At 37.6% G+C, this 25423-nt stretch overlaps 1 protein-coding gene across 8 annotated transcripts in view; it reads right to left on the bottom strand.

Moving 5' to 3' along the window:
• neo1a (neogenin 1a) overlaps window positions 1-16439 on the bottom strand; it is a 192246-nt gene extending 175807 nt beyond the window's left edge. For all 8 annotated transcript variants that reach the window (XM_067400078.1, XM_067400075.1, XM_067400079.1 and 5 more), the window contains exon 1: window positions 16030-16439. In XM_067400078.1, coding sequence (XP_067256179.1) covers window positions 16030-16102 — 73 coding nt within the window. In that variant the 5' untranslated portion in view covers window positions 16103-16439. The remainder of the gene's footprint in view (window positions 1-16029) is intronic.
• Window positions 16440-25423: the final 8984 nt, after the last annotated feature.

Raw genomic sequence — 25423 nt, 5'->3', positions numbered from 1 at the left:
TTTTAACAGAAGAGTTAATTTGGGTGTTTTGTTCACAAGCTTCACATTTATGCTATAAAACGTCAAAAAATTGGCCATTTTATTTCCGTTTACATATTTCACTGTAAGCTCAAGTTTTGTTTTTTTAAACAAAGCAAAACGTCAAAACAAAAATTGTGGTAATCAGAATTATATTTAAATTTAACTTGTATTGAACCTGGAATATTCCTTTAAGCAGATTTGGGCTGGTAACAAACCAGTGATCATATTCCAAATACCAGCCTGACCATCTTATACTGATATGACCTAGTTTTCCCCCCAGGATTTAGAGTTCTGAAACAGATCACCATGAGGCATGCTTTAATTTTCACATTGATTCATCACTTTCTTCATTCGCTGTGGCAGTGCGAGTAAGCCTGGCCAGTTTCTTACATCATACACTTGGCATGTCTCACAGCTTTCCTATTCAACTCTAAACTAGCTATAAATCTCCAGTGCTCATCCAGCCTCCGACCCCTCTGCATTGTGTCACTGCTAAAGGAGAAGAATAAAAAAAACCACATGGCTCCTTTAGCACAGCATGAATGTATCTGAAGCATTGTCCGAGGTGACCTCAACAGAAGAGAGAAGAATTTCTATTAAAACGTCATATCATGACAGTTGGCTTTGTAACACAACAAAGCAGACACCTCCTGACGCACTTGGCTAAACTAACAATAGGAGAAAGTCGCAGTGCGATATGATGTATAAACTCAGCCCTGAACCCAACCGGGAGAGTCAATGATGGGAACCACAGTGGAGAGATGTAGGGGGCTGGAAGGGGGATTTGTGCCCTGCAGGACTCAGATGGGGGAGAAACTAGCATCCATTATTAATGGAAGCCGGCTGCAAGGGGAAATGGATCAAATGTGGCTTTTGGTGGAGCTGGTACCTCAAAAACATAAATTATTTGTTGTTCATCTTGAAAGCTTTGTCCTTTTCGTCCTCAAGTCTTTTTCACACTGTCGGCTACAATCTCATTTCAAAAACTGCTCATTTGGTAACACCGCAGACCAAAGAGGTCTGACTGGCGCCATATGGAAAGGTAGAGAAAATGCAGAATTAGCATTTCCCAGTATGCAATGCATTTGTAAGGAACGCAAGGTGTCACAAGCGGAATAATTCAATCACACATTATGGTAAATACCCATAAAACATATGGCTGTTTAATGGAGTCCAGCATACAATTATGGTCTTGAACCCCGTGGAGTGACTGACACGGGCTACCACAGCACATTTAATTCAATATAACAAACTAAGGTGTGGTAGATGTGACAGCACATGATGAAGTGACACGAAACCGAGGAGGAGGAGGAGGTAGGTAGGGGGTTGATATTGATTGTTCCACCTCCAGTATGAGATCAGCACGAGCTAGCTGGAGACGTCAGTAAAAATAGAGTGTTTGCAAGCCCAGCGGCTAGCAGTTTACGGTATGTGCCCCCTGGGACGCCAGCGGACACAAATGAGCCTCAAATGAGTCTCCGTTGGTCACGCCACATATTCCACCTCACTTCCATCCCCCATGCCTTCACATAACAACACATCAAGTGCTGATTGAAATTCAAATAGGAGCGCCGCACAACGGGATAGACGTAGCAAGGCATCGCGCAGGTTCTCAGGGGCCCAATACAGCACAGCTCCAAAACCACTTAACTGCTAGTCAATTTTCCACTGAGATTCCGGAGCGATGTTTGGCGATATGTGATTTCATGGGTGATCAATGCTCTGTATAACATTTCTGTTGAAGAAACCCAAAGTGCAAGTAGACGACATCCATTTTTTTCTGTATTTGCCATTCACCAGAAATGGTCACATTTACTTGTTCATTAGTGGAAGGAACTCGCCAGATGAAAACGGATGGCAAAGCCTGAAATTATATAAGGAAAGGTTTACCTTGAGTAATTCAGTTACAAGGGTTCAATAACAACAAACTGAATGAGTTCCAGAGCTCATCAAGGACCCAAAATCAATTTGTGCACAGCAAAGCATTAGAAATGAACAAAGGTTTATATTAGGGAAATCTCATTCTGGAGATCATCACTCCAAGCGCACTTAAATTATCCCGACTCTAAAATATTGAAAGACTAAAGGCTGAATTGAACATCAGTCCAAAAAAATAAATAAATAAATAAAATGATACACTTGCTGTGAAAGGCTGGTGAAGTGATATTAACACATTTTCATGAGTAACCACTTGAGATTGAAAACCATTATAATTTTTAAAAGATGTCAAAATATGATGGGAATCTAAATTAAATGTTTCAAAAGCAGTATTATCTGAAAGCATTACTAATACTATTGCTCATACTTTGGCATGTAAGCCTGCACCGTCTTTGCTACACATATGAATGCAACACGATCACATGAGAATGTGTATCAATAGTACGAGTGTGTAATCTCGTAGAATATATACGCCAAAATGAGTTTTGGCGTGCTTATGGTACGCAGTTTTTCGCATGCATTTGATACGCACTTTATGGTATGTATCTGACACGCTCTTGGGTAGGATGTGGGTGTGGGGTGGGGGTTTCGTACGTATAATGCGCCATAAAGTGCGTATCATATGCACGCGAAAAGCTGCGTATCATGTGCACACCAAAACTCATTTTGCCGTATATATATTCTACCAGACTACACACTCGTACTATTGATACACATTTTCGTGTGATCGAGCTCATGAATGACACCAACAAAAATGACTGAAACCAAAACCTAAACCGAACATAAGATTTGGTAATTAAATTTAGGTAAGTGTGTAAACACTGTATGCTTTTCAGGAAGTCATGTCCACAGGTGATAAACCAATCGTAGTCAAGTTCTTCGGCAATGAGTCGCTCTCAATATTTTGTGGTAGCTTATTTATGTTGTGCACTAGAGGTCTTCTCAGGTCCTAAAATCAGTACTCAACCCAAATTATTCCTTCCCTGAACCCGACGTGCATAAGCTGATTTTTAAAAAAGAAAAACCCAACCCGAGACAAACCCAACAAAATTAGACCAGAGTCCAACCCAACTGCAATTTTGTTAATATTATTAAGCAAATCCAAAAATTATTAAAGCATATCCATTACCATGCCAAACACTCAGAGTTGTCATGACAGAACATATATATATATATATATATATATATATATATATATATATATATATATATATATATATATATATATATATATATATATATATATATATATATATATATATATATATATATTATGTGTGTGTGTGTGTGGGTTTGTTATCAGGACACAAATTTGTATAATGACATGGGGATGACATAGGTATTACAAGGAGAGGGCTTATAAATCATACAGAATGAGTAACTGTGAGAAAGTAAAAATGTGCACAGTTTTCTGTGATGGGTAGGTTTAGGTGTAGGGGGATAGAAAATACGGTTTGTACAGTATGAAAACCATTACGCCTATGGAATGTCCCCACAATTCACAAAAACTAACCTGTGTGTGTGTGTGTGTGTCTTACAATACTAACAAAAACATTGCATAAATAACCAACAAATTACACAATAAAATTATCTTTACGAGCACGAAGGCTCATCCATACTGCTTCCACAGGGGGCTGGTCACTGTTTACTGGCTGCAGATAGATGTGAGGCCCAGACTTCCTAATGGCTTCCTGTATTTCACAGAATAGTTTCCTCTCAGGAAATTTTATCAATACAAGCCACTTCTGCACTGACCCAAAACCACAATATACAAGTCACCGGCTTTAATTAAAAGCGACTGAATGCGCTGAAGGCATGCTTCCACTAAGACCAGTGAAATGAGGCATAAAGAGCATAACTTTATAAAGAAAGAATTAAACTGGAATGGGTTTATTGACCTAGAACCAGGATTAAGTGAAAAAATTCATCTCATCTCAGTCAAGACCGAAAAGACCAATCTTTTTCATATCGCAATATTGCGATCTAATCAAAATAAAAGTGTTGAAAAACTACTAAAAGAAATTACTCGAGGAGAGTAGACATCATAAAGCAGAATGGAACTTTTGACCTACTGGAGAATATTACAATCTCTTTAGATAAATGGGGCATAGAAGAATATGTCTGGAGCCCGTAGGCTCAATGCAGGCTGGCACAAGCGAGCGGTCCAACCCTCATTAGAAATTAATTACCACTGTAGTCAGCGTGGGGCAGCCGTACAGTCACTATGTATCTAAGGCTTTACCCAGGGGGAGCAATTGAACCCCTGACCCCCCTCTTTTCGGCAAGTAATATGCGACACCACCCTGACCGTGAATTACTGGCCCAGCCATGCTGGGAATGCAGGCAGCGGCAGTAAGACTATGAAGTGGGCTGGTGTGGGTGGGTCAGCCCGGTCCACTGCTCAGTGAATTGTATTATCCTTTAGGAATTCCTCAGTGAAACAATCTTACAAGCTCAATATGTACAGGCAATTCCATGAGTGTTTATTTTTCACCCCAAAAGACGTAAAGGGTAATGACTATGATATCATCTGATTGCAACTGCTAATTATCCAATCATCAAGTTATGGAGTACATGATGTTGCCTAATTCACATGAAGTGGGGGGACAGTCTAAGTGTCTAAAGGTGAGAAACGGAAGATATAAGAGTTTTGTATAATTACCATACATTAAAAGATCCAGCAATAGTGGCTTCCTTTAATGGCTTTTTGATTAACATAATGGGCTGAAAATCACGGGCGAGTACTATCTCTTCCAAAATGGTCAATTTACCAATATCAAACCTTATTATAAAAGGTGAGAGACAACATAAATGAGAAAATTATTATTTGTGTATCTTCGATAAAGGAATCACAGGAAGGTTTTCCCTCTGCTTTGAAAAAAGGCCTTCTTAATTTAGCCAAAGAGTTCATTTGCTTCTTTTTCGAGCACATAAGTGAACTGGGGCACATTTGCATAGGTCTGTAGCAGCAATTACTTCCTAAGGCCCACATGTAAATCTGAATTTAAAAAAAAGAAAAATCTGCAGAATGGATTTAAATAGTAAAATGTGTTAAACTGTTGAAAGTACTACCATCTTACTTGCTGAAAGTAGACTATCCCAATCATGTACTAACTACTACCATTTTTGTTACCTAAATATGTTCAGTGATCCATTCCATGCTTTGCACACTCAGGTGTGTTGACCCAGGTGAAAAAAAAACAAAAGTACATTTCTATAATATACTTAAAGTGCTCTATTTTCGAGCACTAATTTTGTACTTAATATACTAAAAATTCTTCTTTAGTACTTCTTCAGATAATCTTATGAACATCTAAGTGTACTCAACTGTGCTATTTTGAGACATCATGAAATATGAACTAAAATGGGCTTTTAATATACTAACTCTGTATTTAGATACCACTTATAGTATATTTGAACCCATAGTGTACTAAGTGGTATCTAAATACATTTTTTAAATATAGAGATAGTATATTAAAAGTACATTTTAATTCATATCATGCTGTCTCAAAATAGCACAATTGAGTACACTTAGATGTTCTTAAGATTATCTTAAGTACTAAAGAAGAATTCTTAGTATATTAAGTACAAAATTAGTGCATTTTTAGTACATTATAGAAGTGTACTTTTTTCACCTGGGTAGAACTTTCAAAAATTAAATAATTTTTTCACTAACAAAAAGTTGGATAAAGAGGGGGGGAATCATGTTTTTTTCATCCCTTTTTTTTCTAATTCAAAGAAACAGAACATAAGTTTGGCTGAGACTTTTCTGAAATGACCGTTTGAATTGGAAAACTGAGGAGCTTTCTGTAGGCGTATTATTCCACAGGTAGCTGGTCAAATGTGCGTGTTCATCAAGTCTTTTCCATAAATCAGCTCATTAGGCATACAGTAACAGCTGGCCTCCCTTTAATGATGCCTCCTCCCATACGAACACGCTCACTGGGATCATGTGACACGTGTCCAAGGATCCAGTGCTGGAATGTCAAGCCTACTCTGCAGGTGCTTTTCTGGCTTTATCTTCTTTTCCTGGCTTTTTTCTCCAGCTGCATTTATCCATCGCAGGGCCAGAGGTCAATTCTTGAGGTCAGGGACCCAAAGCAGCTGGTTTCCATCATTCCCGTCACTTGTAACCATCGGGAGGGAATTCTTCATATCTCATCTTGCATGCACTGCAGCTGCAAGACTATCTAGAAGTTATATATGCAACCACCCAAACTGACTTACCCCATAACAATGCCCATACATTAAAAGGTTCCTTGATTATTATTTAACTTTTTTAAAATGAGTTAGTGTGTAATGTTGTTGTAGTGTCCGACTCCGGTTTGAACAATGTAAGGCTGAACAGCGTTACTGACAATATTCATTTTGGCTAAGTGAGATTCTCCAGCTTTGTTGTTCTTGAGCAACCAAAGCGCAAGTTGTTAAAGCTCTGCCCTCTTCTGGAAAGGGGGCGGGGAGCAGCAGATCATTTGCATTTAAAGGGACACACACAAAAATGATGTGTTTTTGCTCACACCCAAATAGCGGCAAATTTGACAAGCTATAATAAATCATCTGTGGGGAACTATTTTAGCTGAACTTCACAGACACATTTCTTGTAAAAGGGGCATTATAGGTCCCTTTAATCTCGCTGTAATGTGCAATACTTTGGAAGGTAAGTAATGCACAGTACCTTATGGCTCATTGACATCTATTATCTCTACAAAGGTGCAGATCTAACAATCACAGAAGCACCTCGATCCACCTTTCAAAGCCAAGATATACAGTATTCACAGCGCATGATGTAACCTCGGCTAACATCAACTGAGATATTCTGTACTCATTTCACGTTATGAAATGCATAATTAACATGCATTATAACAGACATATTCAGAAAAACATCTTAAGAAACCATATCTTTGAGTGAAAACCTTGACCAATCCTGCTTTTACTTGCTAAATAAAAAGTCAGAATATTCTAACTTTTATTCACCCTCATGTTATTCATAAACATATGATTTTTTTCAATGAACAAAAAGAGAAAAAATGTAATGCCATTTTCAATTTAACCCTTGTGCATCCTTATGGACATTTTTGTCCATTTTTAACCTAAGTGTAACTTTTTTTTTTGAATGCACAAGGGTTAATTACAACGAATCAGGACAGAAAATGATTTTCAAGCAAAAGAATGCAAAATAAACCTAATCATGTCATAAAAGTGGTCCAACTCTTGCTATATTTCGCAAGTCTTCAGAAGACAAATGATTGCTTTGTGTGAGAAACAAACTGAAATTTAAGTCGATATAGAGTGAAAATCTTGGGTCCTTTTTCAAAGCTTGAAAGCTCCCGTTCAGATTCTTTGTAATATGAAAGTTTTCCAATTTTTGTGTCTTAAATTAATTTTGGGCCAAGTAAACAACATTAAAATGTACAATTTCCAAATGAACTGCAGCTTTAATGATTAGTGACACTTGGAAAATAGGTTACTAATTTAAGAAAAAATGCACTGTTTAATGTTCGAGTCAAAGCATTCCATTTTCCACACTTCCTTGGTTAAGCAAAGGAAGGAGTGTTTGCTTTTCAAGCAGGCAGGTACTGTATGACAAGCCCTTTCTGGATCTTTGCGATAAACCAAAAGCCAACCTCAGGATGGCGTGTCGAGAAGATCTTAAGCGCGGTTTGAGCTGCCAAGAGCCACAAGCCGAGTTCAGGCAGGCTGGCACTGATGTTGAGCTTTTTCACAATCAGTCTTCAGTGATACTTCTACAGGCTTCATCTCTCTGCCACACTATGAGACCTTTTTACCGAGCCACGAGGGAAGGGCCCCACAGTGCCCGTCGTCTGCGTTCAAGCAATGTGCAACAACAACAACAACAGGGTGCTTCAATCACCTTCAGTGGTTTCACAGCTTTAGTCTGCCAGGGTGCTTGGCACAGATATCAGTTCATGCTGCCGTTACTCACATATAACATTTACTGCTGAGAACAGGGATCCAAATAAAGGGAAATATAGCACAAATTAGCTTGTCAGCATATTCAGCAGGTGTGTAGAGACTGTAACGACTGTTCCTTTCGGGTTTCATGATTAAACGAAATGCTGCAAAACAGGCCATAAAGAAAGCAGACCCCATTTCATGACAGCTCAACTAGCAGCAAAGAAAGATAGGGAGAGAACAATACTAATTAACATACCCGTCCATGGTCAGAAAGAAGAACGAAAGCAAACATTGGAACAATTTGGGTCAGCGATAAATGGGTTTCAGCTGGACTGAGCAGTGAACAGCCACATGCAGTTACACATGGAAAAATGGAGAGCTCATATTTGCTCCAGTTCAGCGGTATGGTGCTGACTGTAAAATATGCTAAATGGTATTGCGCAAACTACTTCTGGGTAATTCTGGGTCACTTAACAGTTCACCATAGGGGCCCTACATTTGACTCAGGACCTCCTTCAAGTCAAGAGATTACAATTCTGGCCAATGCCGGTAATCATGGGCGGATTGGCCATCGGGCAATTCTGGCAAATGCCAGAGGGGCTGGACCATTTTTTTAATGTGGGCCAGTCAGTTTTATTATATATATAAATAAATAGTTTTTACAGGCCGACAGCACATAGGATGGTTTTTTATTGATACCACGATTTCACTATGGTTATAATAATATTAATAATAATAATAATAGTTAAGAAATGGTCAACGGCCGGCCCGGTCCCGAGATGGCCTACCACCCCACACCCTTTAGTTACTGTTGCTATGTATGTCCATGTGGCCGTTCTCACGCCACACATCATGCTCTGTCAGAGTGAAAAATACATTGTAGCAAAGAGGACACTGACAATGCATCGACAGACAAGAGCGATTTAAACAATAAATACCGTTTTGTGGCTCTTTAATGCATCTTGACAGATTGCTCAATTCAAGCAGTCTGTGACACTACACATTTTTTCAAATTCAAGTTCACAACGTTAATCTAACTGCTTTGTCGGACATAAATGTGGATACGGCATTATGATTGGTTAGATCACCTGTCAAATCAAACAAGTCAAAATCAAGCACATCATCAGAGAGAGAGTGCAACACGAGCAAATTGTCAGAAAAAGTAAGAAAAAAAAGAAAAGGTGGTGGAGAAAAGGTTTGAGAAAGCAAAAAAAGGCTCTTAAGTCTGACGCTTCCAACTGCCTAAAATTATAGTGCTGTTGAGGTAAGGAAAAAAAAAAAACAGAAAATACAGCTAGCTCAAGTAATTTTCATGCAATTCACGCTATTTTTTTTTTTTTTTACTAAACAGTTAAGCATAGCATACAACCCCCATCTATTTTAAAATGTCATTGGTTTGTGATAATTAGTTACAAGTGTTAGCTAGCCTGTTGCTGAATTACATGACTGAAATATCAGCAGATAAGCTGTAAACAGACTGCTGTACGCTACTTGCAATATATTCAAAAACACGTCAAAAACGTATAGCAACCCAGGTGAAAAAAGTACACTTCCATTAAAGTGCTCTATTTTAGTGCTCTATTTTTTATTTAATTCTTAATTTTGTACTTCCATAGTATTTTTTTCATAAAATTCCTCTTTAGTACTAGATAATCTTAAGAATATCTAAGTGTATTCAACTGTGCTATTTTGAGACACCATGGATTAGAACTAAAATGTGCTTTTAACATACTATCTCTGTATTTTTAGTGTTATGGGTTCAAGTGTACTACAAATGGTAACTAAATGGTGTCTCAAAATAGCTCAGTTGAGTACACCAAGATGTTCTTAACATTATCTTAAGAAGTACCAAAGAAGAATTTTTAGTATATTAAAGTACAAAATTAGTGTGTGAAAATACAGCACTTTAAGTACATTATGGAAGTGTACTTTTTTCACCTGGGAATGCGCATGTCCGTGGGTGTGGTAATGTGGGCTGGTGTGGCTACAGTGCCAGGGCTGAATTTTTGTCCCAGTCCGCCCCTGCCGGTAATTATTTTAATTTTATGGCCAATGTTAAAATTCTATATACTGTAAAAGCAAATAAGTTGCCAAAACTCAAAAACTCTGAGGTAAACCAATCTCATGCTCTACTCGTCACCATGATGGTAACCCGTTTCGTGAACTCATAAAAGTTCATTAGTATATTCATTTATATGGACATTAGTATATGGATATTCATTTTGAGATCCATTAAAAATTCTATTTAATAGGTTTTATTATTATTTTTTGTTTGTTTTAAAAGGTAATCTAATTGTAAAAATATGGGAAATGAGCATGCATATTGCATAATTAAATATATAATATCAGTTGATATATAACCAATACTAATACTGGATTATGATTTGAGTCTACAGAACAACTTTAATTAAAACATTCTAAATTCTAAATAACTTTTTGACTTTGTTCATCTGTAACAACCTATTTATGAGAAATATTAATAGTGTTGTTTGTCTTAGCTAAAAAGTACTGTATAACTGTATAACAATTTAAATACCATTTAATTTTAGCATAATTGTAGATTTGTGAGGGTTAAAACAATCACACCAAGAGAAAGATACTACAAAATGGCTTATCAGAAACTCCAGTTGGATTTTGCTTCACTTCACCGAGTACGAGCATTCATATCACATATGCATCATAATCTTCTCCAGCTGCTGAGGCTGGCAAGAGACACCCGCAAAGAGAGATCCACTGGGAACTGCAACCACTCAGATCCCAAATGAGGGTGTTGACCACCAAACATTCCATAGGCATGACCATTTCATCGGAATTCCTTCAACAACAACAAAAAGCCATACACTAACTGGTGTGTATTTGTGTAGACTGGTCATTTTCTCAAATGCTACTCTAAAATAGCACACTCAGTAACATAATGATACACTACTGATGGTAATGGAGCAGAATTGAGCAGAGTTGGCTTGGATCATCAGAAATCTTTCCAGCGGAAGCTCACCATTTCAATAAATGGACTCAAATTTTCACAAGTAGTCCTAACTATTCATACCTCAATTTAGAGACCACCAAAAAAAGAAATGCTGGTGAATAGTCTGTGCTGACGTTAAGGCTTTCTGACTCAGCCAATAAAAGCTAGCTTGGAATGGAATACTTGAGCCTACATACTGCTTACTATATACTTTACTATTTTTTTTAAGTAATAATTGAAACAGCATGCATCATTGAACATTTCAAACTGAAGCATGCTAAATTGTTGCCATATGATCTCACTACGTGGCATGTTTAATCCACAAGTCAGACACTAAATTATGCCCATTTTACACTCCAATTTGGAGTCATTTGACTGCCTGTTCTAATGAAGAGTCAAGAAAGAGATTAAAAAAAAAAAAAAGGAAAGATGATATTGCCTGAATGTTTTTTGCTATCTAAATGGAAGGTCACATCGAGTGCATTACATTCTGGGATAGAGAATGAAGTGTGCTCCAGTTGGATGCTCCTTATTTTGGCAAAAGTAGAATATCATCCATTCCATTCCATGCAAAGCAATATGTACTATGCCATTCCAAACATACCAATACACTGCCATATCGCTTAGTACAAGGGTTTGATTCTCTCACAAAGAAACCAAATTATGTTGACAAATATCAGGTCAAATTATTAACCAGCACTTTTGCCGCTAGTGCAATAAACAAATAACTCCATCAATCATAATCTATTAACATGCTGCTACCAAGCCTTCATTTGCACATTAGGCAATTAGCCAAGGGCCCATTGTCCATCTAAATTAATAAAGAACATCGAAGGCTAGATCTCTCAGCTGGAGCTTATTCAGACGCCCTATTTCCAGCGAGATTCAATTGCTGACAATACTTAATTTGTTACTGTGATATTGATCCTCTTTGTTCCCTGACATCTGAAAACATGCAGCTGCAACAGTAATGATGACTTTCGGATAATGATTATAATGAAACGGACAGCTATATGGCCTAACAAGCTATTGCGCTGACGGAATATTACCAACAAAGGCATCCATTTATCTACGATTAAAATATATATCTCTCCACATACTGTAAATATCAAAATACAACACAGCACTAACAAAAAGCAATCTGTATTGACATAGTACCTTTTGGTAACACTTCAGTATGGGGAACACATAATCACTATTAAAGGGTTGGTTCACTTTAAAATTAAAATTACCCCATGATTTACATGTTATAAAGTAAAATAACTAGCCATTATAAAGCTTGGGAGCATAAGGGTGTTTATTAAAGGCGCCCTAGAATTAAAAATTGAATTTACCTTGGTATAGTTAAATAACAAGAGTTCAGTACATGGAAATGACATACTCGATTGTTTTCTTCGTCTTATATAAATCTCATTTGTTTAAAAGACCTCAGAAGAAACTCAACATAACACCGACATAACACCAATATTTGCATATGCCAGCTCATGTTCAAGGCATTACACAAGGGCAGGCAGTATTATTGTCTGGATCTGTGCACAGCTGAATCATCAGACTAGGTAAGCAAGCAAGGACAATAGCGAAAAATGGCAGATGGAGCAATAATAACTGACATGATCCATGATATCATGATATTTTTAGTGATATTTGTAAATTGTCTTTCTAAATGTTTCGTTAGCATGTTGCTAATGTACTGTTAAATGTGGTTATAGTTACCATCGTTTCTTACTGTATTCACAGAGACAAGAGCCGTCGCTATTTTCATTTTTAAACACTTGCAGTCTGTATAATTCATAAACACAACTTCATTCTTTATAAATCTCTCCAACAGTGTAGCATTAGCCGTTAGCCACGGAACACTATCAAACTCATTCAGAATCAAATGTAAATATCCAAATAAATACCATACTCACATAATCCGATGTATGCATGCAGCATGCATGATGAACACTTTGTAAAGATCCATTTTGGGGGTTATATTAGCTGTGTGAACTTTGTTTATGCAATGATAGAGTCGAGAGCTCGGGAGGGGGCGGAGAGCGCGAGCAATTAAAGGGGCCGCAGCCTGAATCGGTGCATAGTTAATGATGCCCAAAAATAGGCAGTTAAAAAAATTAATTTAAAAAAAATGTATTGGGTATTTTGAGCTGAAACTTCACAGACACATTCAGGGGATACCTTAGACTTATATTACATCTTGTATAAAAAAACGTTTAATGGCACCTTTAATATAACTCCAATTGTATTCATCTGAAAGAAGAAAGTCATATACCCCTAGGATGGCTTGAGGGTGAGTAAATCATGGGGTAATTTTCATTTTAAAGTGAACTAATCCTTTCACTAGGACTTTTCCCCTCAAACTCCTAATTTACTGCTTATTAATAGTAAGGTAGCTTTACGAATCTGTTGTTTCTAATCAGTGGTTCAGAGCACGTATCAAACTGCTAAAATCACGTGAACTATTGAAATTTCGAAACGCTTATAATGTAACAAAGCCTCGTTTACTGAAATCACATGATTTTGGCGCTGATTCGAAACAAAGGATTTGTAAAGCTTTGAAGCTTCATAAAGCAGTGTTTTTGCCCATGACTAGACATTGTTGAATAAAGTCGTTATTTTGTTTTTTTGGTGCACAAAAAGTATTCTCGTCACTTCATAACATTAAGGTTGAACCACTGTAGTCACATGAACTGTTTTAAATGTGTTTTTAGTACCTTTCTGGCCATTGAAAAAGGAAATGATCTTGCTGGTAATGCAGGCCTCACTGAGCCATTGGATTTTATTAAAAAATCTTAATTTGTGTTCTGAAGATGAACGAAGGTCTCACGGGTGTAGAACGACATGAGGGTGAGTAATTAATGACTGGATTTTCATTTTTGGGTGAACTAACCCTTTAAGTTTGGGTAAATTATTTTTATGTCATGTTTTAATGTGATACAACAGTCATAGTAAAGTTCAAAGGCAACAAGCAGCTTCTAGATATTTCAGTCAAACAAATTTGACATATTGCTACTTCAGCATTCTTTTTGTTCACAGTTAAGCTCTTCCACACCGTTGTTTACCAGTTGTAGCTTATTTACATTTTGTGCATGAAAAAGACGCTGATGAGGTCAAAAAACATGATTGGAGAAGATCTAATTAAACGTCATTTTCGGTTAATGGCTTCTTCCCTCCAAAACTATTTTGGCTGAAACCAGAAATGTTTTGTTTTTGCCAAATATTTTCAAATCCAGTGCATCACTAATATACTAATATCAGTATTCTTACATTAACTTAATAACCAGGTATATAGCCTATATAGAACAGAAAAAACATTATCTGTGTTAGAACAACACTGTGTCCTTTTGTTCATGTTTGCAAGGTCTGTGCAACGAAGGCCACTGCGAAGGAAGCAGATCTCTTACATCGCTGAGTGGTTGCAGACAAGGTTGTGAGGGTGTTTATACAGTTTAGCATGCTGTTTACATTGTCCACAGGGAAGCCATCAGCACACAGCTATGCAGATAAGATGGGATGCAAATTGGATGCAATGACAACTTTTCAAAAAGAAGACAAGCCCATTTCCTTTCCAAGGCACCAAAAGTTGGAACGCTGTTATCAGCGAGATCTAGGTGACCTAATCTTTACGAAACTGCTTATGGTTCGCATTTGTGCACTTCAGGACCTCAAAAAACGTGTTTCAAATAAACACATATTTTCAGAAGGGGACCCCACAATTAGTAACTTGAAACTCACTCTCCGCATGTAGGTCCAATTCTCTGGAATCAATCAAAACTCCCAAAGGAACTCCCTGTTCCCCCCTTAATCTCCTGGTTTTATTACTTTCCAGACAGAGTCTGCCCATTCCACCCAGCCCCCCATTCCTCTCTTTTGTACTGATCTCCAGCAAAGCCTGTGATTTTTTACCACAGCACATTGCTTTTCATGCAGCAGAGCAGCTTTCATCAGCCTCTGCACGCAAGACAGCCCAGCCGCAAACTCCACTACGGCCTGCTTTCACCATACGTGATCCTAATGAACAAGCACACAAACTAGTGAAAACATGCTGCCAATACTAATCAAAGAGTTAACTGATGCATCATGCAAATTAAACGTGAGCCTTGTCATATTCAATATGAACAAAGATTATGATCTATGCTCCGAAGCTAAAGGCATATTTACACGGCTGAGTTAAGGCTGATCTGTGCCAGCTACATATTCTGTGCAAAAAATGCAATAATGGCAAAGTACGAAAATAAAAAATGGTAGCTCTGACCCAGCTTAGCCCCTGCATCAAAGGCACCTCTGATGCTGGTTTGGCTTTGTGTAAATGAAGTGCAATCTTAAACTTTCAGTGTATGTGTGTAATTTTTCATATTCTTGTTTAAAAAACAATTTCATATTGTATTATTTCAAATGCAATGTCAGTGAAAATGCATTTATGCCACCTTAAGGCATCTTTTCAGGTTATACATGCCGCTTCTATGCAGTGTAAAGCCAGCATTATATTCATAAGCAATAGTTTTTTTGTCCTAGGTATGTTTTCTATTTGGTTTCAAGCAGGGGAAAGTAATTTATTTTCATTCGTTCAACCCAGAATTCTACACACACACCAAATTAACCAGGGTAAATGTTCTTCTTTCCAAAATACCTTTCTGTTTTCTTTCAGGTGTGCAGTCAAAAACAAATGCACTATTCACCTTCTGGCATGTACACAAAAAAAATATGCTTTGATGCAAAAGATCTATGATTTCAGAAAGGGTCAGTGTCTGCACATGAAACTCCCAACAGCGCGTGGAAAAACACTCTTTGAGCTGTGGTTTCCACAGACATTAGGTTATTAGCCTGTAATTAACAAGATTTTAATTACTTTACTTCCACGAGGCCGGTTTGGAGACTCTTTATTTGATGAAGGAATGGTTTTCTATGTGAAGGTGTTAATGCAGAGCACACCTTTGCAGTTAATGAGCCTTTTCAGAGCAAATATAAAGATTAAAAGGTGATATTTCGCATATGTTTTGATTTATGATGCTGTCTGAACGGTGTGTGTGTGTGTGTGTTCGACGAACTGGATCAAATCATCGATTTTTGTGTTAGTTGTCTAAGTTGGTTCAGGTGAAACTATTAGTCACACTTTCATATATTTCACACTCGAGTACCAGAGAGCAGGTCGCACCGCAGAAAGTTTTAATGCTCTTTAATCACAGTCTTACCTTTTTCAGCATGTGAAACCGTGATCGTGAGGCAGAAAAGAGAGAGGAGCAGCCGGGCTCCCCGCTCCGCCATCACTTTAAACACAAGTATTAAAAAAAAGTGTGAAAAGCCTCGGACACAATCCGTATTTAAAATCCCTCTGATCGCGCGCACGGATCAGTTCAGCAGTGTGAACACATCCGGAACGAGTAACTTCCGAAAGTTGCCGAAGGAAACATGAAGCTCGGTGAGCAGAGACACGATCCGCCGCTTTAAAACTTCAACAGGCGACCGAGGAAAATCAAAGTCAATCCATATTTCCGAGATTAAACCAAAGCCGATCTGAAATGAGAAGCGTCAGTGCAGACATAATGTGTAAAGGTGAAGCGAGAGAGAGAGAGAGAGTCAGTCCGGACGGCTGGAGATATTTTGCACTGATCTCAGAGAGAGAGAGAGAAAGAGAGCAGCAGGAATTCAGATCGGAACCTGGGAAAACCGGAACTGGATCCGAAAGAGATTAGGAATCATCTGATGTGGCCATCACAAAAGCCTGGAACGGCTTTTACACATCTATTTAAAGTATTTATGAACAATTTAAAGATTTAGTTCAATATTAAGATGTTTAAAATATTATTAAATACCACAAAAAAGATCTACCTGATTATTGATCAGGTCAGGTGATCTGTTGTTTTTTTTTGTTTTTTTTAAACCTTTTGTTATCTATATTGTATAGCCTATACTTTGACATGGTAGAGGGACACTCTAAATAATGCTGGGTTAAAAACAACCCAAGTTGGGTTAAATATGGACAAACCCAGTGGTTGGGTTAAATGTTTGGCCAACGAGCTGGGCAGTTTTATTTAACCCAACTATTGTTTAAAAGTTACTATACGACTGGTTTAAAATGAACCCAGAATATGTTGTAAATTAAAAATCAGACACATAATTACAAGAGGAAATAATAATAATCAAAAGGTGAACATTTATTAATTAGCAATTTAATAAATGTTTATTGTTTAATTATTATTAATTAAACTTCATTAAACTAACATAAATAAAACCTCAGGCAACTTCTAATGCATTAAAGGATTAGTTCACTTTAAAATGAAAATTACCCCAAGATTTACTCACTCTCAAGCCATCCTAGGTGTATATGACTTTCTTCTTTCTGATGAACACAATCTGAGTTATATTAATAAATATCCTGACATGTCCAAGCTTTATAATGGCAGTGAACGGGACCAATGAGTATAAAGCTCAAGAAAGTGCATCCATCCAAAGCAAAACGTACTCCACACGGCTCCAGAGGGTTAATAAAGGCCTTCTGAAGCGAAATGATTGTGTAAGAAAAATGTCCATATTTAAAACATATCTTAAGACTTAAATTTATAAGCTTAAATAAATAAAATTATTTGTTAAGGCATCCAGTTGCAAATGATCAAGTTCTTGGGTTAAAAAAAAACTCACAATCAATGTCACAAACTAGTTTTCTTGTGTCTCTTTATTACTGAAGTTGTGCCATTGTGCTAATCACTCACACTTTTGTCATATATGATGTTCATATATGAATAATTAATCACAGACTTCCAAATACTAGCCTATATGAAAACGTAACTGGCTCCAATGATAATTACCAACATTCATATTTTAAATATTCTTTCTAAATTTATATTTTTATGGAAAGGCTTTTTTTGTGGACTTTTAAAATGTAAAAGTTGTCCTCAACACTTTCAATGACTTTACTTGTTATTCAACTGCCACTGAAAAATGCAGCACATTGTCTGATCTGCTCTGGAAATAGTCACCTGTAAGAGCTCCATCTACTGGCAGATTCACTGACATACAAGAATAGACTGTGGTACAGAACATACTGAATGATTACCATTTTCATGATGCCATGGTACAGTATTTACACACTCTAAAAAAATGCTGGGTTAAAACAACCCAAGTTGGGTTAAATATGGACAAACCCAGTGATTGGGTTGTTTTAATCCAGTAGTTGGGTTAAATGTTCGCCCAACGAGCTGGGCAGTTTTATTTAACCCAACTATTGTTTTAAAATTACTATATGTCTGACTTAAATAAATAGATTGGAAATTAAAAATCAGACACATAATTACTAGAGACAACATTAATAATCAAAAGATGAACATAAGCAATTGAATGTTTATCGTTTAATATAGTATTCATTAAACATATTAATAAATGTTAATTTCCAACATACTTTAGGTTCATTTTAAGCAAGCAAAAAGTAATTTTTAAACAATAGTTGAGTTAAATAAAACTACCCAGCAGGTTGAGCAAACATTCAACCCAATCAGCATTTTTAAGTGCATGATATTTCAAGATACTTGATATGGTATATATTTCATGGTCCTTTTTTATTTATAAGACATAAGATAAATGTTCTGTTTTATTAAGAAATTTGATTGTAAATTCTTCACTGAAAATGCTGTCTTGAAAGGTGCCATCGAATGAAAAATTGAATTTACCTTGGCATAGATGAATAACAAGATTTCAGTACATGGAAATGACATACAGTAAGTCTCAATCTCCATTGTTTCCTCCTTCTTATATAAATCTCATTTGTTTAAAAGACCTCCGACGTGTACAACATAACATCGACTGTTACGTAACAGTCGGGATCATTAATATGTAAGATGGAACAATAATAACTGACATGATCCATGATAACGTGATATTTGTACACTGTCTTTCTAAATGTTTCATTAGCATGTTGCTAATGTACTGTTAAATGTGGTTAAAGTTACCATAGTTTCTTACTGTATTCACGGAGACAAGAGCCGTCACTATTTTCATTTTTAAACACTTGCAGTCTGTATAAAGCATAAACACAACTTCATTCTTTATAAATCTCTCCAACAGTGTGTAATGTTAGCTTTAGCCACGGAGCACACACTGTTCACCTCAGTAATTATCACTCACCTCTTGTGTATTACACGTTTGCTGTGGTGAAATTTGCAGCAATGTACAGGATGAGGCGCCTGGTGTTATTTTATGCTAATCGTGATATGGGATCTCGACTCTTGATTAGCTTAAACCTTTGGGATCACCTCAATCTGTTCCTTATCCAAAACAGAGAAAACCTCCTTGCTTTCTGCAGGAGTCTTCAATAGATATTTGTTCCTGTTTACACAGAGGTGAAAGGATAAACGTTAGAATGATGGACAGAACCGAATTGTATGTCTGCATGGCTACTTTCGTATTTTTCTCACTTGGTGGCTAAAGGATTAAAGCACTTGGCAGGGAAACTGCTGAGGATTACAGGGATTAATACAGGTTTAGAAAACGCTGGTGGAATTAATCTGATCACTGTAAGCACTGAGCCTTATTAATTTAAGACAGATTATTTGGTTGTGGATAGGGACATCATATGCCATATGGGCACCATGTTTGCTGAATGGCCAGAATTACAGCCCACAGACTCATCCTGACTGATGCAGGTTCATATATCTTCACCTTCTGAGCCTTTATGTTGATATTTCATCTACTCGCATCTTTGCAAGTCTCTTTTACCTGTATGTCACTCTTCTTCTTTTAAAAAAAAAGCGTTAGTTTACCCAAAATTAACAATTAACAAAAAATAAAAACTATAGTTAGTAACGTAATCCTTTACATTACACTTTTTAGGTATCTGACTACTTTTGGATTACTTTTAGATTACTTTTGACCTAACTCGTTTATCACATTGAATTGAATAGGATAATATTGTACCATATTGATATAAAAATACAAAGAGAAAGAAAATATAATTCATTCTTTGTTATCAACAGCATGAAGTGCATTAAATAATATTACATCTACATAAATCAATAAATTATGAATGATTTACTGCCATTGTATAAACAATATGTAATCAGGTGATCAATAAAACAGTAACTGTAGTCTGATTATGAGTATTTTAAAATATAATCTAATTACAAGTACTTGATTTTTGGAATCTGATAAAGTAATCCATAACCACAAATATGTATATATAAGTTTCAAAATGACATTAAATGCTACTTAAGTGGGTGAATTTACATTAATTCAATTGCACTCAAGTTTGCAATGAAGTATATTCTTTTAAAGTATATTATGTATTCTTTTTAAAAGGTATGCTACTTCTATTTCACAAGGACAGGCAAAAAGGAAGATACATATAGTGGTAGAACACATTGGATTGATTGAACTCTTTCCTAATGTAATAGATTCTCTGTTCAGATGAAGAGATGAAAGAAAGCAGCTCTTATGATCCTCTTAGAGGAATTCTCTGGCAGACCTAAAGTGTCACAAAATAAAAGCTCAACTTCTAATGCACTAAGAACACTTTGTCAAATGATTAGTTTACTTTAAAATGAAAATTACCCCAAGATTTACTCACTCTCAAACCATCCTAGGTGTATAGGACTCTCTTCTTTCTGATGAACACAGAGTTTTAATAAATATCCTGACCTTAACACGTGTTACAGTACAGATGGAGCTTGAGACAGAGGATCACAGTTAATGTTGTTTATTGACACAAGTAAAGTTACAGGTGAACACAGGAGAGTACGTGGATGTTGTAGAGGTGAATGATGAGTGAATAAGCAATGATACTGTCCTTTGTGGCTTGCAGGGTTGATGGTGGTAGCTGAGCGGAGACGACACACACACGGACTGGAGACACAGGAGGTAACTCGGAGACAGGCAAGTAGCGAAGAGAGTCCTCGAGGTAAGTCCTATGATGCGAACGATACCGGACAATGTGAGGATGTGTGCGAGGGTCTTAAGTAGTGTTGTTGATTGGGGAGCAGATGAGGTGCAGGTGGGAGTGATCAGTACTCGGGAGTAGGAATGCGTTGTGATTGGTGGGTGTTGGAGCCTGGTGTGTCTGTGGTGCGTCGTGGTGGTCTTCCTCTTCCACGAGGCGCAGGTCTGTTGGGGGGAGTATTGTGGAAGGTGTCCAGCAGGTTGGGGTTGAGTATGTCGTTACGTGGAACCCGTGAACTTTCATCAGGACCGTAGCTCTCCCAGTCCACTAGATACTCGAGCTGACCACCATGGCGCCGGGAGTCCAAGATCTCATGCACCTCATAGGCAGCTCCATCGTCCAGTAGAAGTGGAAGGGGGGGCTCGGCTTCAGTCACACCAGGCTATGTGGAGAAAGGAACAGAAGGGTGGTGAGGTTTAAAAGCGACACATGGAATGTGGGGTGAATGCGATACTCTGGGGGTAGCTGAAGCTTGTAGGTGACAGGGTTGATCTGCTCCAGGATGGTGAATGGGCCAATGAACCTGGGACTTACGGCATGGTAGGAGCAGTCGGATGTCTCTGTTGGAAAGCCAGACCTTCTGTCCACATTGATAGGTAGGAGCTTCAGAGCGATGGCGGTCCGCTGTTATTCTGCGCCTATGGAGAGCATGTTGTAGCTAGTGGTGTGCTGAGTCCCAGACCCTCTCGCTCTCTCGGAACCAGTAATCCACCGCTGGTACATCCGAGGGTTCCCCTGACCAGGGAAACAGTGGAGGTTGGTAAACGAGCACGCACTGGAATGGCGTGAGACCGGTAGATGGTTGGCGTAGGGAGTTCTGTGCGTACTCGGCTCAACCCTGGTACTGGTTCCAAGAGTCCTGGTGGCCATGATAGAAGGTACGGAGGAAGCGACCGATCTCTTGGATCTTCCTCACAGTCTGCCCGTTTGACTGCGGATGGTACCCCGAAGATAGGCTGACGGTCACACCTAGGAGCGAGAAGGATGCTTTCCACACTCGAGAGATGAATTGAGGTCCTCTATCTGATACGATGTCCTCTGGGATTCCAAAGCATCGGAATATGTGGTTGAACATGAGTTTTGCAGTCTCCATGGCGGTAGGAAGTCCTTTCAAGGGAATCAGACGACAGGATTTAGAAAATCTGTCTACAACAACTAAGATACAGGTAGGGAGGTCAGTAACAAAGTGTGACCATGGTCAGTTGGGAACGGGCAGAAGAAGCAGCTTGCCGGATGGTAGATGGCGTGGACTCTTCGAGATGGCGCATTCCTTACAGCCCTGCACGTACCTTCTGACATCGGCAGCCGAAGAGAGTCCTCGAGGTAAGCATAGAGGTAAGTCCTATGATGCAAACGATACCAGACAACGTGAGGATGTGTGTAAGTGTCTTAAGTAGTGGTGTTGATTGGTGAGCAGATGAGGTGCAGGTGGGAGTGATCAGTACTGTTGAGATGGAGTGCGTTGTGATTGGTGGGTGTTGGAACCTGGCGTGTCTGTGACAACACTTTCTTCGTAAGTTCTGCCAGAAGCTAGATATTTTACTTTATAACTTGTTAAATATGGATATTTTTCTTACACAAATGCATCGTTTTGCTTCGGAAGGTCTTTATTAACCCCCCAGTGCCATGTGGAGTATGTTTATGATGGATGGATGCACTTTCTTGAGCTTCAAACTTGTTGGTCCCGTTCACTGTCATTATAAAGCATGGATGTGTCAGGATATTTATTTTAACTACTTATTGAAAAGTTAGGCCTATATATGTTAAAATATTAATTATTTGCTAAGGAGAAGTTAATATGATGTAGTAAAGAGGCAATTTTCTCTAACTATAAGTTGTTTAATGTGTTGATAATGTGAATATTTAATGAGACATTGTTAATATTGAGACAATAAGCGACTGCTTCAGTCTAGGCTACTCATTTTTGGTTTCAGTCAATGTCATATTTGTTGTGTGTTGAAATGAATGCATGTATTTTATTATGGTTTGCTTATGAGTTTATAGTATATAATAAACTATTTCAGTAATTTTAAAACAGACTACATGCAGTAAGGTCGGTGTTTGTAAGCCTCTCTACACCACAGATTTCTCTCATGATGGTCAAGGGCTGCAGGTAGTAAACTCTCTTTGAAGTGGCACTTAAAGCATGCTACAACATGGCAGTGGTTTTGACACAAATCCCTTTCCTTCTCAGGCTGGCTTATGAATATGATCTCAGAAGAACAGAAGTTTCCAAACAGTAAATCCTTGAATTTGTCTTAACTTGAAATTACTTCAAAGCAGAAAACAGTGCATTTGGGTAGAAGATTAAAAAAAAATCAGAAATGTAGAGAGCAGAGACTAATGATCCTAAGTGTGTCGGCCGTCTTTCACCCCACCAGGGGGTTTTTAGCATGTGGAGGCTGACTTGTCCCACAGCACAGCAGGGGAGCCGTACCAAGATGGAATGCCCAAAAATTGCCTGCCACAAATTCAAAACGAATTCTTGTTTTGTGCATCATCAAAGCCTCTTAAGAGTTTGTTGGGACAAAATCAGCTACGACTCACTGGAATTTAATGTGGTTAATTTCACAGATGTTAGTGTAATTGATGGACAATATAATAACAAGGTAGAACAAGAGACAATGCTGCACTTTATTTAAAACATATACCACTGAAATGACTGATTACTGTATTTTTCTTCATAATTGAATAATGCATGTAAAAGGCTTTAATGTAAGTTGTGTTTTTTTACCAATTGTTGCATGTATGAAGTGAGCACAATGTAACAGCACTTTAAGGCACAGCTCTTTCATTCTGAAGGCTGAAATGGCCACATTCTCTCAGCCTGAGCTAATGTGGTTAAGAGCTTTCTTCCTGCCAGAGGAGGTGGGCTGTTGTTGTTGTTGTTGCTATCTATCTATCTATCTATCTATCTATCTATCTATCTATCTATCTATCTATCTATCTATCTATCTATCTATCTATCTATCTATCTATCTATCTATCTATCTATCTATCTATCTATCTATCTATCTATCTCTGTCATCTCTCTGTTTGCATGTGCTGTAAAATGAAAATATCCAATAACGGGGTCTTGATGAAAAGATTACAATTGAGAGGAAATGTTTGTTTAATTATGTTTTCAAATTATGTGCAATCATACATTGTAACAATAAAGTGCAATTAATTTAGCAGTTACATAAAGTCTTATGCATGTACTCTGTTTTTCCCTGAAGAAGACATTGACCCTGGACTCTCTGGAACTGTGCCTTTCACTTCATTGGCCATTATTTATGTTTATTTACACAGGTTTTTGACAAAAGCTTGCTTGCCAAAGCAAATTAGCAGAAAATGCAGATATTGTGTAAGTATCCAAGTCAAGTACTTGGATGAAAAATGCTGTTGAGGGGCAAGAGTGGGAAAATTAGAAAGACATAAAAAGTGAAGGAAAGATGTGATCTACTAAGAATTGCATATGATGTTGGAAAAAGTTGGGGAAATAATGAAAATGAACTGAGTTTAGTAACTTGTTAGAGAAGGAGATGAAAAATTCTTATTAATATTTGGGTTCCAGATGTTTATGCTACAGGAAACCAGATAAATCGGATTGTCAGAACCCTCATTATACTTGGAGATAAATCTACTGTCATCTTGTAAACATTCATATTCCCAGTGATGGATCTTCCAGATGCGGGTTCTGCTTGCCATCAATATTGTAAACACTGTGAATGATTTACCCTAAACAACCTGATGAACAAACCTAAATATTCTGCTAGAAAAAAAGTTGATCAGTCTCAACAGATTGTGAATTTCAAAACATGAGAATGTGTGTGATAATCTGTTCCACCGAGAGGAAGCTGTACTGCCTCAGATTTTGTTGCATTAAGCCAGGAGAAAGAATATTGCCATTTAGTCTTCTAAAATAATCAAAAATAATGTCAATAATGAACAGTAATGTTGCTTATAATAGCGCCACCTTGTGGCCGGTTTCACACGATGTACAAATAAATCCATTTTTGTAATGGTAGACCATTCAGGTTTGATGTTTTTAGCCCCTGAGCTGGCTGTTGTTGGCCATGGTTTTATCCGAGTTATCCGAGCCATATTAGAGGGTATATTAGGATATCCACCAAAGAAGATGCATACCAATTCTCAGTCAATTCAAGGATCAAGGAATTTTCAACGGTAAATGTCATCTGAACAAGTAACATGTCTGCCACTTTTGTTCTGACCAACTGAGGGAAAAAGCATTAGGCCTACAATAAATCGCGCCTACAATAAATCACGCTCATATCGCATCAAACGTGCAAATTATTATTGTTGTTATACATTGTTCTCAAATTGTTAATATTAACAACATAAGCATTTCATGACTATGTATTTAGTGTGTATTAGCGCTACCTGTAGATTTCAATTTCTGTCTTTTGACTGCGGGTGAATCTCCAGTTGTCACTGACAATTATCATTTGGACAATTGTCTTTCTGGATTACAATCTGCCATCAAAATGATAAGTTTATTGCAGATTCTATGAGAAAAGACTATAAATGATCCGCTACCAGCAGCATTCTATATGCAGGGACTCCTTTGTTTCTGTTTACAGACGTGATGTAATGAAGCTTATAGGTAAGGAGATAGTTTTGAACACTGGCTGGTTATGTACTTGCTTAAAAATTGATTT

The sequence above is a fragment of the Chanodichthys erythropterus genome, chromosome 11 (assembly GCF_024489055.1).
Source record: "Chanodichthys erythropterus isolate Z2021 chromosome 11, ASM2448905v1, whole genome shotgun sequence".
NCBI lineage: Eukaryota > Metazoa > Chordata > Actinopteri > Cypriniformes > Xenocyprididae > Chanodichthys > Chanodichthys erythropterus.
This window is presented reverse-complemented; position numbering and strand designations above follow the sequence as displayed.